General features: G+C 39.7%; 1 protein-coding gene across 1 annotated transcript in view; it reads left to right on the top strand.

The window, feature by feature from the left end:
- The window catches only part of DCC (DCC netrin 1 receptor), a 1300159-nt gene extending 1284610 nt beyond the window's left edge, over positions 1-15549 (top strand). The window contains exons 29-30 of the mRNA XM_016186489.2: positions 1778-1920; positions 15064-15549. Of these exons, the coding sequence (XP_016041975.1) occupies positions 1778-1920; positions 15064-15153 (233 nt within the window). The 3' untranslated portion in view covers positions 15154-15549. The remainder of the gene's footprint in view (positions 1-1777; positions 1921-15063) is intronic.
- Positions 15550-17251: the final 1702 nt, after the last annotated feature.

The following is a 17251-nucleotide window of genomic DNA, read 5'->3' on the forward strand; positions in this document are numbered from 1 at the left end:
TAATACAGAGTTGAGCTTTTCAGTACCTGCATACACATTAGACTGAAAAAGCTCCAATTCTTCCCTATTCAGTTATAATGTCTAAAATGAATTAAAAAGTCTGCACAGGCCTGGGTAGATAATGTTTTCTAGTTACCTGTCAACACATATTACATCCTTTCTTAAGGAAAATGATTCATACTTCTCTTGCCTCTGTATTTCTTTTCCTCTGAGCTACCAAGATCACCCTCTAGTGATAAATCATTCCAACTGCAGACTTTTGATTCCTAAAGTTTAGGAAAAGGGTAACATAACCATGAAACTTTATATGCAAGGTCATGGATGAGAAAAGTACTTTTGTTAGGCTTTGTCATTTATTTTGCTTAGCATATAATGAATCACTAGCACATTGGAATGTTTATATTATTTCTTGCTCAATAAATCAGCACCCCACATTTCTCTGATTGTAAAATATTTTTATCTTAACTAGAACTATATTTTCCAAAGCATAATTGAAACCCACTCACCTGAAAATATATATTTAACCATTAGAACCATTGAAGAGCATATGCCATCTTGTTGGTAAAGAGCAAGGACCAGTGTGAGGATCCTGATTTGAGCCCCAGCTCCCCACCTGCAGGGCAGTTGCTTCACAGGTGGTGAAGCAGATCTACAGGTGTCTATCTTTCTCTTCCCCCCCTCTTGTCTTCCCCTCCTCTCTCCATTTCTCTCTGTCCTATCCAATGACAGCAACAATGACAACAATAATAACCACAACAAGGCTACAACAACAGGGACAACAAAGGGGGAAAAAATGGTCTCCAGAAGCAGTGGATTCGTGGTGCAAGCACCGAGCCCAGGCAATAACTCTGGAGGCAAAAGAGAGAGAGGGAGAGAGAGAGAGGGAGAGAGAGAGAGAGAGAATTAAGGCAAACTAGTATAACTTTATGACTTACTTCACTACTTTCTTGGTTGAACTATTAGGAGTGGCAAAAGCCCCCAGATATGTGAGGTATACTAGATGATTCTACAAGCCTTTATAAAAATTTTATATGTCTACACAAATTTATATTACTGTTATAAATTTATACAAAGTTATATTACAGTTATAAGCCATACAGGATTTATAAGGCAAATTTTTGATTCCAAAGAAAAGGTAGCCATTGTTTATAGCAGACAGGAATGTCATATAATAGAAACTGAGCAGTTCCTCAACTGATTTTCATGAGTATTAGAGTGTATTTTATTGAGAGAAGCTATACAGACCAGGACAGTTGTTTGATTTTTTTAAAGAGAATTAAACATGAATTTCTATGAAGTTAACTATAACTTTTTTACTATAACATTTAATACTCATTTGTAAACCAGAGCAGCCACATCTTTTAGCTGTAAAAATATTCTTAGGCACTGTTAAAAATTTAGAGCTTATTTGGATGGTTTATCATAGTGAGTTATGGTGTAAAGCCAATACTGCCACCAAATGAGCTCACCTGACATTTTATAGGTCTGATGAATAGCCTGGAGCTTCCAGGTAAACTTCCACAGCATGATTTGGAATCCACTTGAAATTACATATGACTGGTGTGGCTTCATCTAGAGAGACCTAATCAGAATTTGTCTTCCATTCAGTAGAAATAAAATGCACCCATTAATTGTGTTAGAATTCATGTTTATTCTACAGAATGAACAATAACCTAAAAATCAATACCAACCATTTGGAGTTGGCTTACATGCCTAACAGATTATTCACCAAAATGTTTTTTACATCACTTTAATCATTCTGTGTTTTCTATTCCAGGGCCCACTCTTCCCAAGACTCATGTTAAGACAGCTTCTCTTGGGTTAGCTGGAAAAGCGAGATCTCCTTTGCTTCCTGTATCTGTGCCAACAGCCCCTGAAGTATCTGAGGAGAGCCACAAAACAACAGAGGACCCAGCCAATGTAAGGGCACCTTGAAAATTCACGTTGTGTCAGCCAGAATAGGGACTACTGCTGTACTATGAGGCAATATTACAATAAAAGCATGAGTATGAGTTCTTAACATATGAGTTCTTAACACAGTATGAGTTCTTAACATATGTGTATACACGTAAACATTACTATGTCTATGTCTATGTATGTAGATGTGAATATATGTTTATATTTTTCAGGTATGCCAAGTAATAGAAATAATACTACATACTTAGCCTTTAAAATATAATCATCATCTATGCTCCAAGGGATTTTCTGTTTTAATGCATATTATTTTTTAAAAAATATTTATTTATTCTCTTTTGTTGCCCTTGTTGTTTTATTGTTGTAGTTATTGATGTCATTGTTGTTGGATAGGACAGAGAGAAATGGGGAGAGGAGGGGAAGACAGAGAAAGATAGACACCTGCAGACCAGCTTCACTGCCTGTGAAGTGACTCCTCTGAGAGTAGGGAGCTGGGGGCCGGAACTGGGATCCTTACACTGGTCCTTGCGCTTTGTGCCACTTGCACTTAACCCGCTGTGCTATCACCTGACTCCCATTTAATGCATATTATTACTAAAATCATAAGATAGCCTTTAAATATAGGAGAAGGAAATTTTGTAAAAATGTAGAAATGAAAGGAAGAATTTAAGAAGGAAAAAAAAAGAGATAGGGGGGTCTGCCAGTAGTCCACCTAGTTAAGTACACTTATTACCATGAACAAAGACCCAGGTTCAAGCCCCAACTCCCCACCTGTAGGGGGGATGCTTCACAATTTGAGATGTAAGTCTGCAGGTGTCTATTATTTTCTCTCCCACTCTATCTCCTCCTCCTCTCTCAGTTTCTCTCTGTCCTATCAACTGAAAAAGAAATAGGGGAAAGATGGCCACCAGAAGTAGTGGATTTGTAGCACCAGCACTGAACTCCAGTAATAAGAAAGAGAAAGGGGAGGAGAAGGAGGAGGAGAAGGAGGAGGAGGAGGAGGAGGAGGAGGAGGAGGAGGAGAAGGAGAAGAAGAAGAAATATATTTAGAAAGTGTGGCGGAAATTTTATTTAATGAAACAAAGTATACTAAGGAAATAAGCTAAACATTTTTCAAGTTAATAAAGTCAGAAAGAGAATTAATGTAGACAAAAAAAATTGAAAAAAGTTGATGGAACAGTTTTCAAAAAAATAACTGTAAAGGAAATTTTAAAAGATTTTTCCTAGATATATTTACTTGGGAATTTATACTATTCCTGAATATAATTTAAGGCAAGAGAGTTAAATGAAGACTGAGGAACTAACATATCGATAATTTCATGGAAATGAGTATTAGTTTTACAAAATTAGATATACTGAGGCCTATGTGGAGCTAAGTCTAGTTGGTTCAGAAACTCAAATAAAATGAATAGACAAGCCAAGAATAATTAAGCAGGACAGGTTTGTACTAATCAAAATAACAAGTATCTTAAGAAAGAAAAGATAAAATAACATTTATGGAAAACATATTCTCACCAACACTAACCTGTTTAATTATCCCAACTAAACAATGAAACAAACCTGCTATTACTATTAAAAAAAAAAAAGAGCAAGTGTATGCAGTTTATCCTTGGACAAAATAGAAATTCGAAGATTGTCAACATATAAAACTTCTGTTTCCATGGTCTGGGAGGTGGCACAGTGGATCAAGTGTTGTACTCTCAAGCTATGAGGTCCTGAGTTCAATCCCTGGCAGCACATGTACTAGAGCGATGTCTGGTTCTTTCTCTCTCTCCTCCTATCCCTCTCATTAATAAATAAATAAAATATTTAAAAAATAAATAAAACTTCTGTTCAGAGCTTAAGACTAAAAATAACTGATAACTTAAACAGTACATTAACACATACTTATTTTGCATGATACATATTATTTATTGTAATCTTACAGGGAAGGGGGTGAAGGGCGGGTGGTGGCATACCTGTTTGAGCACACATGGTGTAAAGTGCAGAGACCAGCATAAGGATCCTGGTTCGAGTCCCCCCAGCTCCCCTATCTGCAGGGGGTTGCTTCACACATGGTGAAGCAGGTCTACAGGTGTCTTTTCTTTATATGCCCCTCTCTGTCTTCCTCTCCTCTCTCAATTTCTCTGTCCTATCCAACAACAACAACAGCAATAACAATAATGACAATAAAATGAAAAAAAAATGGTCTCCAGGAGCAGTGGATTCGTAGTGCTGCCACAGAACCCCAGCCATAACCCTAGAGGCAGGAAAAAAAAAAAAAGAAATAATAAGTGTATCACAAAAGTCTTCATTCTTAATGTTTTTAATTTGTGGAGAAAGAGGAAGGTCACCAGAGCAGTGAATTCCTAGAACAGGCACCAAGCCCCAGCAATAAATCAGAAAAAAAAAAAATCAATCTTGCTATCAGCGATGTGTGTAGTTCAAAGCCATGGCAGACAAGGGTTAGTTAACCAAATAATCAGGATTGAAATCAACACTACAGTCTTGGTGCTCTTCTACTTGATTCCTCCCCAGTAGACCATTAAAATGTAAAGCTTTGAAAAATAATGATTTCTAGTCTCCTAGTATTAGTGAATCACAATGCTTGAAGCTAGTGACCTGGGGACCTATGTTACTAATAATCCAAATCTGTCAATTCCACTTGCACAGAGTGAGTGAGAGTTAAAGTATGCTTGGAGCCAAGCACTGTGGGTTGAGCATGGCATGAAGCACACAGACTGGCATAAGGATCCAGGTTCGAGCCCCAGCTCCCCACCTGCAGAGGGGGGTTGCTTCACAAGCAGTGAAGCAGGTCTGCAGGTATTTCTCTCCTCTCTGTCTTCCCCTCCTCCCTCGGTTTCTCTCTGTCCTATTCAACAACAATAACAATACTAACAAGGGCAACAACAGGGGCAACGAAATGGGAAAAAATTGACCTCCAGGAGCAGTGGGTTTGTAGTGCAAGCACTGAACTCCAGAGATAACCCTAGAGAAAAAAAAAACCTGAAGTTCAACCTCCTCAGTTGATCCATCAATTAAATTATATCATAATTTAACTTACCTCTAAAGCTTAGTGTAAAGCCAGCTCTCATTTGAGGTGAAAAATTTGTTCCACACAGAAACTAAAGTTATAATCCTGAAACCTTTTATAGGTCTGAGAAAAGCCTACCAAACTTCCCCACAATAAAGACAACTAGAGTTTCCAGTTCTCTTCTATCCTGATGAGTGACCTACGGAAAGGAAAATAAGTATCACAGTGGAGACAGCTACAGGAAAACTTAAAGAAGGCTCTTTTATTCTTTGTGCTGAAGCAGAGAGTGGTAGCATTGCTATAGAGATCCTAAGAGGCAGTCCATCCTCCCCCACAATGGAATTTAAGGTTTTATAAGGAGAGGAAGAAAGGGAAGAATTTGGGGAATGAGCATGTGCTGAAGAGATTAAAGAGATCCTGCATCTAGGTTATCTCTCTGCTTCCAGTGATCAGTGGGTTCAATTTGACCTACTACATTTTTTTAAATTTTTTTTAAATTTCTTTCTTTATTGGGAAATTAATGTTTTACATTCAACAGTAAATACAAGAGTTTGTACATGCATAACATTCCCCAGTTTCCCATTTAACAATACAATCCCCACAATGTCATTTATCATCCTTCATGGACCTGTATTCTCCCCACCCACGCACCCCAGAGTCTTTTACTTTGGTGTAATACTCCAACTCCATTTCAGGTTCTACTTGTGTTTTCTTTTCTGATCTTGTTTTTCAACTTCGGCCTGAGAGTGAGATCATCCCATATTCATCCTGCTGTTTCTGACTTATTTCACTCAACATGATTTTTTTAAGGTCCATTTAAGATCGGCTGAAAACAGTGAAGTCACCATTTTTCACAGCTGAGTAGTATTCCATTGTGTATATAGACCACAACTTGCTCAGCCACTCATCTGTTGTTGGACACCTGGGTTGCTTCCAGGTTTTGGCTATTACAAATTGCGCTGCCAAGAACATATGTGTACACAGATCTTTTTGGATGGATGTGTTGGGTTCCTTAGGATATATCCCCAGGAGAGGAATTGCAGGGTCATAGGGTAGGTTCATTTCTAGCCATCTGAGAGTTCTCCAGACTGTTCTCCACAGAGGTTGGACCAATTGACATTCCCACCAGCAGTGCAGGAGGGTTCCTTTGACCCCACAGCCTCTCCAGCCTTTGCTGCTGTTACCTTTTCTGATGTATGACATTCTCACAGGAGTGAAGTGATATCTCATTGTTGTCTTTATTTGCATTTCTCTGACAATAAGAGACTTGGAGCATTTTTTCATGTGTTTCTCGTCCTTTTGGATCTCTTCTGTGGTGAATAGTCTGTCCAAGTCCTCCCCCCATTTTTGGATGGGGTTATTTGATGTCGTGTGGTTGAGTCTGGCAAGCTCTTTATATATGTTGGTTATTAACCTCTTATCTGATGTATGGCATGTAAAGATCTTCTCCCATTCTGGGAGGGGCCTCTTGGTTTGGGTAGTGGTTTCTTTTGCTGTGTAGAAGCTTTTTAACTTGATGTAGTCCCATAGGATTATACTTGCCTTAGTCTTCTTTTTTATTTTTTTTTATTTTTTTAAAATTTTTTATTTAAGAAAGGATTAATGAACAAAAACATAAGGTAGGAGGGGTACAACTCCACACAATTCCCACCACCCAATCTCCATAACCCACCCCCTCCCATGATAGCTTTCCCATTCTCTAGCCTCTGGGAGCATGGACCCAGGGTCGTTGAGGGTTGCAGAAGGTAGAAGGTCTGGGTTCTGTAAATGCTTCCCCGCTGAACATGGGCGTTGACTGGTCAGTCCATACTCCAAGTCTGCCTCTCTCTTTCCCTAGTGTGTCTCTGGGGAAGCTGAGCTCCAGGACACATTGGTGGGGTCTTCAATCCAGGGAAGCCTGGCCAGCATCCTGGTGGCATCTGGAACCTGGTCATTGAAAAGAGGGTTAACATACGAAGCCAAACAATTTGTTGAGCACTCATGGACCCAAAGCTTGGAATAGTGGAGAGGAAGTGTTAGGGAGGTACTCACTGCAAACTCTAGTGTACTTCTGCTTTCAGGTATATATTTTGCAGTAGTTTATGGATACGTGTGAACATAAGCTCTCTCTCACGGAAACTGGTGTACATCTAGGTTTTGGGACTTTGTTAGAAAATGAACCACCTGAGATGAAATTAGAGTGTACTATAAAAGGAAAGGTCTCACCCGAGTAATGAAGCTGAAGGGTTGTCATTCCACACGTGAAGTCTCTAGACACAGTCTGAGGTGAAGCATGTTGAGGTGGCAATCGTTGCGTTGGATAGGTTGTGATCGGCGGATGCAATATTATTTGGTTTGGATTGGGAGATGCATACGGGAAAGTGGGCCCTATCCAAGGGTTCCAGGACTGGGGGAAGTAGGGGCTCTATAGTGGAGATGTGAGGTTCCTGCTGTCTTAGGGTTCAAAAAGACAATCGATAGTTAATGTTATCATCACATTATTTGTTAATTGGGTTAACTTTGAAAAGTCCTTTTGTTATGGTTTGCTGTACAGTATCCAGTATCTTGTATATAGCTGTGCTATTGGATGCTTCTAATCTACTTTGTCTAGGCTTTTGAGAGTGTCCGCATATCAACTACACAGCCTATATATTAAAAGGATTCAGTTTGTGTTTTGAGAAACTTTGAGACATACAATTGATTTTCCCCCTCTCATATTAATTACTGATTTATATGTCTACATTTTGCTAGGAGTGTACATAAACACCATTCCCACCACCAAAGGACTGTGACCCATCCCTCCCGCCCACTCCCACCCCCCACTGGCCCAGGAAGCTGCATGTCTACCCCTTACCACTGGGTTTTTACTTTGGTGCCCTACTTAAAATTTGGTCAGGTCCTGCTTTTAGTTTCCCTTTCAGATCTTCTTCCTCAACTTCTGTTGATGAGTGGGATTATCCCATACTCATCTTTATCTTTCTGACTTAGTTCACTTAACATAATTCCTTCAAGCTCTGTCCAAGATGGGTCAGAGAAGGTGGGTTCATTGTTTTTGATAGCTGCATAGTATTCCATTATGTATATATACCACAGCTTTCTCCGCCACTCATCTGTTGTTGGGCACCTGGGTTGCTTCCAGGTTTTAGTTATTATGAATTGTGCTGCTATGAACATAGGAGTACACACCTCTTATTGGGTGGGTGTTATGGAGTCCTTGGGGTATAACCCCAGGAGAGGAATTACTGGATCATATGGAAGGTCCATGTCTAGCCTTCTGAGAGTTTTCCAGACTGCTCTCCACAGAGGCTGTGCCAATTTACATTCCCACCAGCAATGTAAAAGGGTTCCTCTGTCCCCACAACCTCTCCAGCATTTGTTGCTGCTGTCCTTTTTGATGTATGCCATTCTTACAGGAGTGAGGTGGTATCTTAGTGTTGTGTTAATTTGCATTTCTCTGACAATCAGTGACCTAGAGCAGTTTTTCATATGTTTGTTAGCCTTTTGGATCTCCTCTGAGGTGAATGTTTTATTCATATCCTCTGCCCATTTTTGGATGGGGTCATTTGGTTTTTTGGTGCTAAGTTTGCTGAGCTCTTTATATATTTTGGTGATTAGTTTCTTGTCTGATGTCTGGCATTTGAAGATCTTCTCGCATTCTGTGAGAGGTCTCTCTGTTTGTTTAATAGTTTCTTTGGATGTGCAGAAGCTTTTCAATTTGATGTAGTCCCGTTGGTTTGTTTCTGCTTTAGTCTTCCTTGCAATTGGGTTTGATTCATCAAAGATGTCCTTGAGGTGTAGGTGGGAAAGTGTTTTACCAATGTTTTCCTCTAAGTATTTGATTGTTTCTGGTCTGATATCTAGGTCTTTGATCCATTTGGAGTTGATTTTTGTTTCTGGTGAGATAAAGTGGTTCAATTTCATTCTTCTGCATGTTGCAACCCAGTTTTCCCAGCACCATTTATTGAAGAGAGCCTCCTTTTTCCATTTAATCCTTTGGGCCCCCTTATCAAAGATTAGATGCCCATAGGTGTTGGGATTTACTTCTGGGCTTTCAATTCTGTTCCCCTGGTCTGTGTGCCTATTTTTGTTCCAGTACCATGCTGTTTTGATGATGATGGCTTTATAATATAGTTTAAGGTCTGGGAGTGTGATGCCTCCATTTCTGTTTCTTTTCCTCAAGATGGTTTTGGCAACTCTAGGTGTTTTAATGTTCCAGATAAATGATTGTAATGTTTGTTCTATTCTTTTAAAGAAGCTTGGTGGAACTTTGATGGGTATTGCATTAAATTTGTATATGGCTCTGGGGAGAATATTCATTTTGATGATATTTATTCTTCCAATCCATGAGCATGGGATATCTTTCCATTTCTTGGTACCAGTTTCTATCTCCTTGAGTAGCGACTCATAGTTTTCAGCATACAAACCTTTCACTTCTTTGGTCAACTTTATTCCTAGGTATTTGATTGATTTTGCTGAAACAGTAAATGGGAGTGATTTCTGGATGTCTTCTTCTTCAGATTTAGTGTTTGCATAAAGAAATGCCACTGATTTTTGTACATTGATTTTGTAGCCTGATACCTTGCTATATTGCCTAATAACTTCCAGTAATTTTCTACTGGATTCTTTAGGTCTTTCTATGTATACTATCATATCATCTGCAAATAGTGAGAGCTTGACTTCTTCCCTTCCAATCTGTATTCCTTTGATTTCTTTCTCTTACCTGATTGCTATGGCAAGAACTTCCAATACTATGTTGAAGAGTAATGGTGACAGTGGACAGCCCTGTCTAGTCCCCGATCTGAGGGGGAATGCTTTCAGCTTCTGTCCATTGAGTATGATGTTGGCTGTAGGTTTGCTATATATAGACTCCACTATCTTGAGGAATTTCCCATCTATTCCCATTTTTTGTAGAGTTTTGATCATGAAGGTGTTGGATTTTGTCAAAGGCTTTCTCTGCATCTATTGAGATAATCATGTGGTTTTTGTTTTTGCTTTTATTGATGTGGTGAATGACATTGATTGACTTACGGATGTTGAACCAGCCTTGCATTCCTGGGATGAATCCCACTTGGTTATGATGAACAATCTTTTTGATGTGTTGCTGTATCTGGTTGGCCAAGATCTTGTTTAATATTTTGACATCTATGTTCATCAGAGATATTGGTCTGTGGTTTTCCTTTTTTGTTCTGTCCCTATCAGATTTTGGTATCAGGGTGATGTCATCTTCATAAAAGGTGGAAGGGAGTATTCCTGTTTCTTCAATCTTATGGAATAACTTAAGAAGTATGGGTATTAACTGTTTCCTGAAAGTTTTGTAGAATTCGTTTGTGAAGTCATCTGGTCCAGGACTTTTGTTGTTGGGGAGATTCTTAATAATGGTTTCAATTTCTTTGTCTGTGATTGGTGCATTTAGATTTTGTAGTTCTTCTTGGTTCAGTTTTGGAAGGGCATAGGTTTCTAGGAATTGTTCCATTTCTTCCAGATTCTCTAGCTTGGTGGCATATAGTTCTTTATAGAAGTTTCGCAGGATTCTCTGGATTTCTGTGGTGTCAGTTGTGATATCTCCTCCATCATTTACAATTCTATTAATTTGAGTCTTCTCTCTTTTTTGTTTGGTGAATCTGGCTAGGGGTTTGTCAATTTTGTTTAATCTTTCAGAGAACCAATATTTGGCTTCATTGATCTTTTGTATGGTTCTTTTATTTTCGATGTTGTTTATTTCTGCTCAAACTTTAGTGATTTCTGTCCTTCTGGTTGCTTTAGGGTTCCTTTGTTCCTCTTCCTCTAAGTCCTTGAAGTGTGCAGTAAGTTTGTTCATTTTAGCTTCTTCTTGGTGTTTAATATGTGATTGTATGGCTATAAGTTTCCCTCTCAGTACTGCTTTAGCTGTGTCCCAAATATTTTGATAGGTTGTGTCTTCACTTTCATTTGTTTCCAGGAACATTTGAATTTCCTGCTTGAGTGAGTCTCTGACCCAGTGGTTCTTAAGGAGTATGTTGTTTAGTTTCCAAATTCTGTGTCTTTTAATGACTTTCCATTTCTTGTTAAATGTTAGTTTTACTCCACTGTGGTATGAGAAGATACTTGGGATGATTTCAATGCTATTGAATTTATTGATGCTGTCTTTGTGGCCTAACATGTGGTCTATCCTTGAGTATGTGTTATGTGAATTTGAAAAGAAGGTGTGTATTCCAGTTTTTTGGGGTGTAGGAGTCTGAAAATGTCCAAGAGGTCTTGTCTGTCGATCTCTTCATTCAATTCTTTTTATCTTTATTGGTTCTCTGCTTTGTCGATCTGTCTAAGTGTGAGAGTGTGGTATTGAAGTCTCCCACTATTATTGTATTACTGTTGATGTATTTTTGAAATTCTTTCAGTAGATGCTTAATATATTTAGATGGTCCCTCGGGTGCATAGATGTTAATAATTGTTAAGTCTTCTTGGCTGATTGATCCTCTAATCATTATGTAATGTCCTTGCCTATCTTTTATTACTTTATTTAATTTAAAATCTATCGTGTCTGAGATGAGAATGGCTGTTCCTGCCCTTTTTTGTGGACCGTTAGCCTGTATGATAGTTTTCCATCCTTTCACTTTAAGTCTGTGTTTATCTTGTTGTGACAGATGGGATTCTTGCAAGCAGCACATGGTTGGGTTATGTTTTCTGATCCATCCCCCCACCCTATGCCTTTTGATGGGTGAGTTTAAGCCATTGACATTTATTGATATTATGGATTTAATGTATTGCAGTGCCATTGTTCTAAAAAAATTTGTTTACTCTGATATATTGCAAGTATTATAGTGATGTTCTTGTTTATAAGAGGTCTTTTAGTACCTCTTTCAGGGCTGGCTTGGTGATGGTTGCCTCCTTTAACTGTTGTTTATCTAAGAAGGTTTTGATCCCTCCATCTAGTTTGAATGAAAGTCTAGCAGGATATATTATCCTTGGTTGAAGCCCTTTTTCATTCAGGGCTCGATAGATATCTTGCCACTCCCTTCTGGCTTTTAGAGTTTGAGTCGAGAAGTCTGCAGATAATCTTATGGGTTTTCCCTTGTATGTGACTTTTTCTCTCTTGCAGCCTTTAGGATCCTTTCTTTATCCTTACTTCTTCTCATTGTGACTATGATGTGTCTTGTTGTCTTCAGGTCTGGGTTGATTCTGTTTGGTACTCTCTGGGCCTCTTGAATCTTGATATCCTTTCTGTTATTCAGGTCTGGGAAGTTTTCTTGTATTATTTCCTCTAGAATGTTTCTTTCCCCTTCCTCTCTTTCTTCCTCTGGCAGGCCAATTATGCGAATGTTACTTCTTTTGATATCATCCCATATGTCTCTGTTGTTGTTTTCAGTGTCTCTCAATCTCTTTTTAAGGTCTTTCACCTCTTTCTTAGTTTTCTCTAACTCATCCTCTGTCTGACTAATTCTGTTTTCTGCTTCTGTAAGTCTGCTTTCCCTTGCCTCAGCTTCTTTCTTCATTACAGCTATTTTAGCTTTCAGTTCTCTAATTGCCTCAAGATAATCAGTATTTTCCTTGGGGGTCTCAACTGTTGTTTCCCTAATACTGCCATTCCTTTCCTCCAATATTGTTTTCATTTCTGTGATTAATAAGTTTATTATTGTTTGCATACTTTTCTTATCTATGGTTACTTCTGGCTGATTTGTAGTTTCTTCTGGGCTCTTGTCTTCATTCATTGGAGTAGCAGTTTTATTTGTTTTTGATCTACCCATTTTTTTTGATTTATGTGTTTCTTTTTTATATATATGCTCTGTTGTTCCTCAGTTGTTGTGTCTTGAGTACAAGTAACACTGTTCTAAATACCTTTATGACAGTTGCACTCACCAACCTCTGGAATTACAGTAGCAACTGAAGTAAGTATTGAAGTAGTTTAATCGTTACCAGTTAGCCAAATAATTTCTCCAGTCTGTGAAAAAATAGTAACCAAATCCCAGTGAAGAAAGAGAGGATAGCAAGAATAGACAGTTATGCAAATCTACTATCCAGTGTATATTCTAGGGGTAACAAGAGGGGGAAAGGGAACTAGAGCAGAGATACACACATAGAGAGTCCACTCTGAATCAGATTTCTTCCCCAAAATAATTCACAAATTCAGAAAGGCAAAGAAGAAGGAAGAAGTGTATGACAAGATTAAAAAAAAAAGAGAGAGAGACAAGAGAGAAAATGGAGAAGATAATAAAAAGAGTTGTAATTAAAGAGCAGTGCAAGGAAATTCCCAAATGTGTATCAGTGAATTCAAAAAAGAACCCTGTTTGGTGGTGTGGGGTATCCTGCTAGGAGCTGGTCCCCAGGGACTGCTTATGGGGGGAGGAGGGGAAGGAGGTATGCTTGAAAATTAAAAGGAAGAAAAAAGAATTTTTCCTCTACTCTAATTCTTAACCCAAATTAAGTTATAGTCACCTCCTTGTCACCGCTATGACCCCTTATTGGCTGGCCTGCTAAAGGCAGAAAATCCTACTGTTTCCAGGAGATGTGTTTGGAGCTCAGCGGGTAGCAGCTTCTCAGTTCACCATCTTACAGGAAAACCCCCCTCCAGACTTTTTTAAAGGATTTCTCGAAAATGAAAACTAGCTCCAAGTCCTTTGATCCATTGAGAGCTATACTTAAGAAGTCTTTGGATCCGCCCTTAGGGTCGCAGTGGTCCCTGGAGACTCCCAAGAGAAAGCCCCCAAGCTACAGTGCTCCCTCCAGGTCCTCTGCCCGCCGCCCAGCAGCGCTCTGCAACCAGCGGAGGAGCCGCATTCCTGGGTGGAGGACAATGCCCGGCGCACCCGCCTTGCCTGGCGCCGCCTGGGAAGTCTGGAGCAGCCCGCCCACTAGTCCGTGCCACCTTTACTCTAATTCTTAACCCAAATTAAATTATAGTCACCTCTTTGGTGTCACCACTAGGACTCCTTATTGACTGGTCTGCTAAAGGCAGAAAATCCTACCGTTTCCAGAAGATGTGATCAGAGCACACGCTGCTAGCAGCTTCTCAGTCCACCATCTTCCTCTTGCCTTAGTCTTCTTTGTAATTGGATTCGTTTCATTGAAAATGTCTTTAAAATTTATGTGGAAAAGAGTTCTGCCAATATTTTCCTCTAAGTATTTGGTAGTTTGTGGTCTAACATCAAAGTCCTTGATTCACTTGGAATTTACTTTTGTATTTGGTGAAATACAGTGATTCAGTTTCATTCTTCTGCATGTTTCAACCCATTGTTTCCAACACCGTTTGTTGAAGAGATTCTGCTTTCCCCATGTAATAGTCTGGGCCCCTTTGTCAAAGATTAGATGGTCCATAGGTGTGGGGCATTTTTTTCAATTTTTTAAAATATTTATTTATTTTCCATTTTTGTTGCCCTTGTTGTTTTTCATTGATGTTGTAGTTATTAATGTTGTTGTTTATGATGTCGTCATTGTTAGATAGGACAGAGAGAAATGGAGAGAGAAGGGGAAGACAGAGAGAGGGAGAGAAAGATAGACACCTGCAGACCTGCTTCACCGCCTGTGAAGTGACACAGCTGGGGGCTCGCACCGGGATCCTTACACGGGTCCTTGTGTTTTATGCCAAGTGCGCTTAACCTGCTGTGCTACTGCCCAACTCCCCTACATTTTTTTTTAAATATAATTACTGTGTAAGATATGCATCTGGAAATTTCCCCACTGATATTTCTGGTCTGCTCTTTGCTTTCCTTCTGTCCCTGATACTTAGTACTGCTACACATACATAGTTTGTGAAAACACTGTTTTCCCAGTAACTGTTGTTAAGTAGAACATGGCAAAAGCCATGGAGAACATTTTTGTGGCAAAAGGGAGATAACCAGGACTTTTCAAAGTTAAAGTCATGGCTAGGGTCAGTTAGCTAAGTTAGAAATTAAAGTGAAGTTTCTTTTGCTCTCCCCCCCCCCATTTTATTCAATAGGAAAGAGAGGAATTGAGATAGGAAGGGAGAAAGATAGACACCTACAGCCCTACTTCATCACCTATGAAGCACCCTGGCTGTAGGTGGGGAGTGGGGGCTCAAACCCAGGTCCTTGGGAGGGTTCTTGCTCATAGTACTATGTGTGCTTAACTGGATGTCCCACCACCTGGCCCCCCAAAATGAAGTTCCTTCTGCTAGATTCCATCAGCATTCACCTGCACTGACATTGTACTCTCATTTTCCGTAGGTATACGAACAGGATGATTTAAGTGAACAAATGGCAAGTTTGGAAGGGCTAATGAAGCAACTGAATGCCATCACAGGCTCGGCCTTTTAACACATTACTGAATTGATGATGTGAAATTTCTGGGGACTTTGCAGCATACCAATTCTCCATAAACAGCACACCTGTGTCCAAGAACTCTAGCCAGTGTACAGGTCAACGTCAAGATCACTCAGTTATGGAAGATGCTGAAGCAGTTCAGAAAGAATGAACATCCCTTCTTTCATAGCATCAGGGATTTTAAAATGATGACTGTGGGTGTCCCTAAACAAAAGCTAACATATGTCTTCATGGCAATGTCAAGATTGAAGCTGCTAGAATAGCCCTGGGTCATTACCAGTGCAGTGACCACACTGTCATGAGCGATGCCTGTTTCCCTCGATCAAGACCTGTCATTTTCTTTATGTGTAGTTCTAGTGTCACAAAAGGCAAGTGCATTATTGAAGCCTGTACCGTGTCATGGCAAATCTTTATAAAGTCACTACTTTTGTTTTTCAACTTTTAGAACAAAGCACCCATGGGAAGTCTCACCCAACATAGCACCAAAGGATTAGATGTTTTCCTGACAGCACAAACACTGAGTCAGTAAACAAACAAAAGGCAGCAAATGCTTAGGGTTTTGTATCTCAGTCATTCATCTTTCACAAGTGGTGGATATTAGCAAGTGGCTGTAAAATTCACCCATTTTAGCAAGTAATTGTAAATCCACCCTTGGTTAACATTTATGTCAGAGAACAGGAACATAAAACTCTGCAGCTCGTGGCATCTTACCAACAGCAGTCCATTTCCTGAAAGAGGAGACAATATGCAATCTTCTCAGACTCACGGTAATTACGTGCTTGTGCTTGTGATAGGATACTTTTCAATTTGGTGGCTTTTGTGCCATACCACACTGTGATGACATTTCAAAGCTTCACCAAGGCCATCTTCTTTGGGAGTCTGGCCAAGAGAATCCCTCCCTCTTGCCCTGTCCCTCCCAGAGTTTGCCTTGACAGTAAGCTTTGTATGAAGTGGCCTGTGTCACCTGTGCTTGGCCTCTTGGCCAGTACTACCCCTCCCCCAAATCTCTGTGAATATAGCAGACTCACTGAGAAGGGGCCCCAAGGCGAGGAAAGAAGATGGCAGGCAGTTTCAATCAGCATCTTCTGTTAGGTGATCCCACTACTCCCCCATCCCACACTGGCTCAGATGGGACAGTATTAAGTGACAGCTATCAGGCCCCTTTGTCAAGACACCCTGCCTGACCCTGACCAGAGTCAGAGGTGAGCTGAGGGGCAGACACCCCTGGACACTTTTAACACATCACAAATCCAGTGGATGCTTTTCAAATCTGCATCTTCATTGTGAATTAGACTTTTAAAATATTGCCATGTTTATCTACAGCTTGGAACTGGGTGAAATTAAGACCATATAGTGTGCACCCTTTTCATTTCTGATTTTCAGCTACATTTGGAGTTAATCCCTGTTTATGCAGCTGAACCGCCAAAAGGGAGCTAGTTTGCATACTTATCAGTTAGGCGACTAGAAAACCCAATAAGAGAGTTTCAGCTGAATTATTCCTTTCAGCTCTGCCTTTGATTTCAAGCTTGAGTAGGTCATAATTTTAAAAGAGCATGGGAGGGATAGGATCTTTACAACCTAATAGCTCCTTTTATTAGGTGGGTAATTATATATGAATCCTTGAATGAAATATTTTGAGCAAAATGGCACTGTAACAGAAGTAATAATTCAGATTATTTTTTTACAGTTTTATGTCAGGAAGGAAATCTGATGTCAAAGAGAGGGCTTGTTCAAATGGTTCATTAGAAAGTCTGGTCCATATGTGAAACTGCTCCTTCAACAAGAGTGCTCATTCAATTTACCAGTTCTCTTGAAGTCCTTCTGGGGAGCCATGTGACATTATTCTGTGGGGCAGATAACTTTTGTTCAATGTCTGGGCATTTAGGTAGACAACCTTCCACTGACCTGGAACAATGCATGTCCTATATAAGATTGAATCTTCCCTAAATAATCCACAAACCCACATCATTCAGAGAAGAAAATATTCATTAGGTTAGCCCAGGTCCTAGAATATCCTTTCCCTAATCCTCACACAAAAGGAACATTTACTGAGGGTATCTGACTTCCAAGGAAGGCCATCCTGAGTGCTCAG

This window comes from Erinaceus europaeus, chromosome 15 (assembly GCF_950295315.1).
Source record: "Erinaceus europaeus chromosome 15, mEriEur2.1, whole genome shotgun sequence".
NCBI classification, from domain to species: domain Eukaryota; kingdom Metazoa; phylum Chordata; class Mammalia; order Eulipotyphla; family Erinaceidae; genus Erinaceus; species Erinaceus europaeus.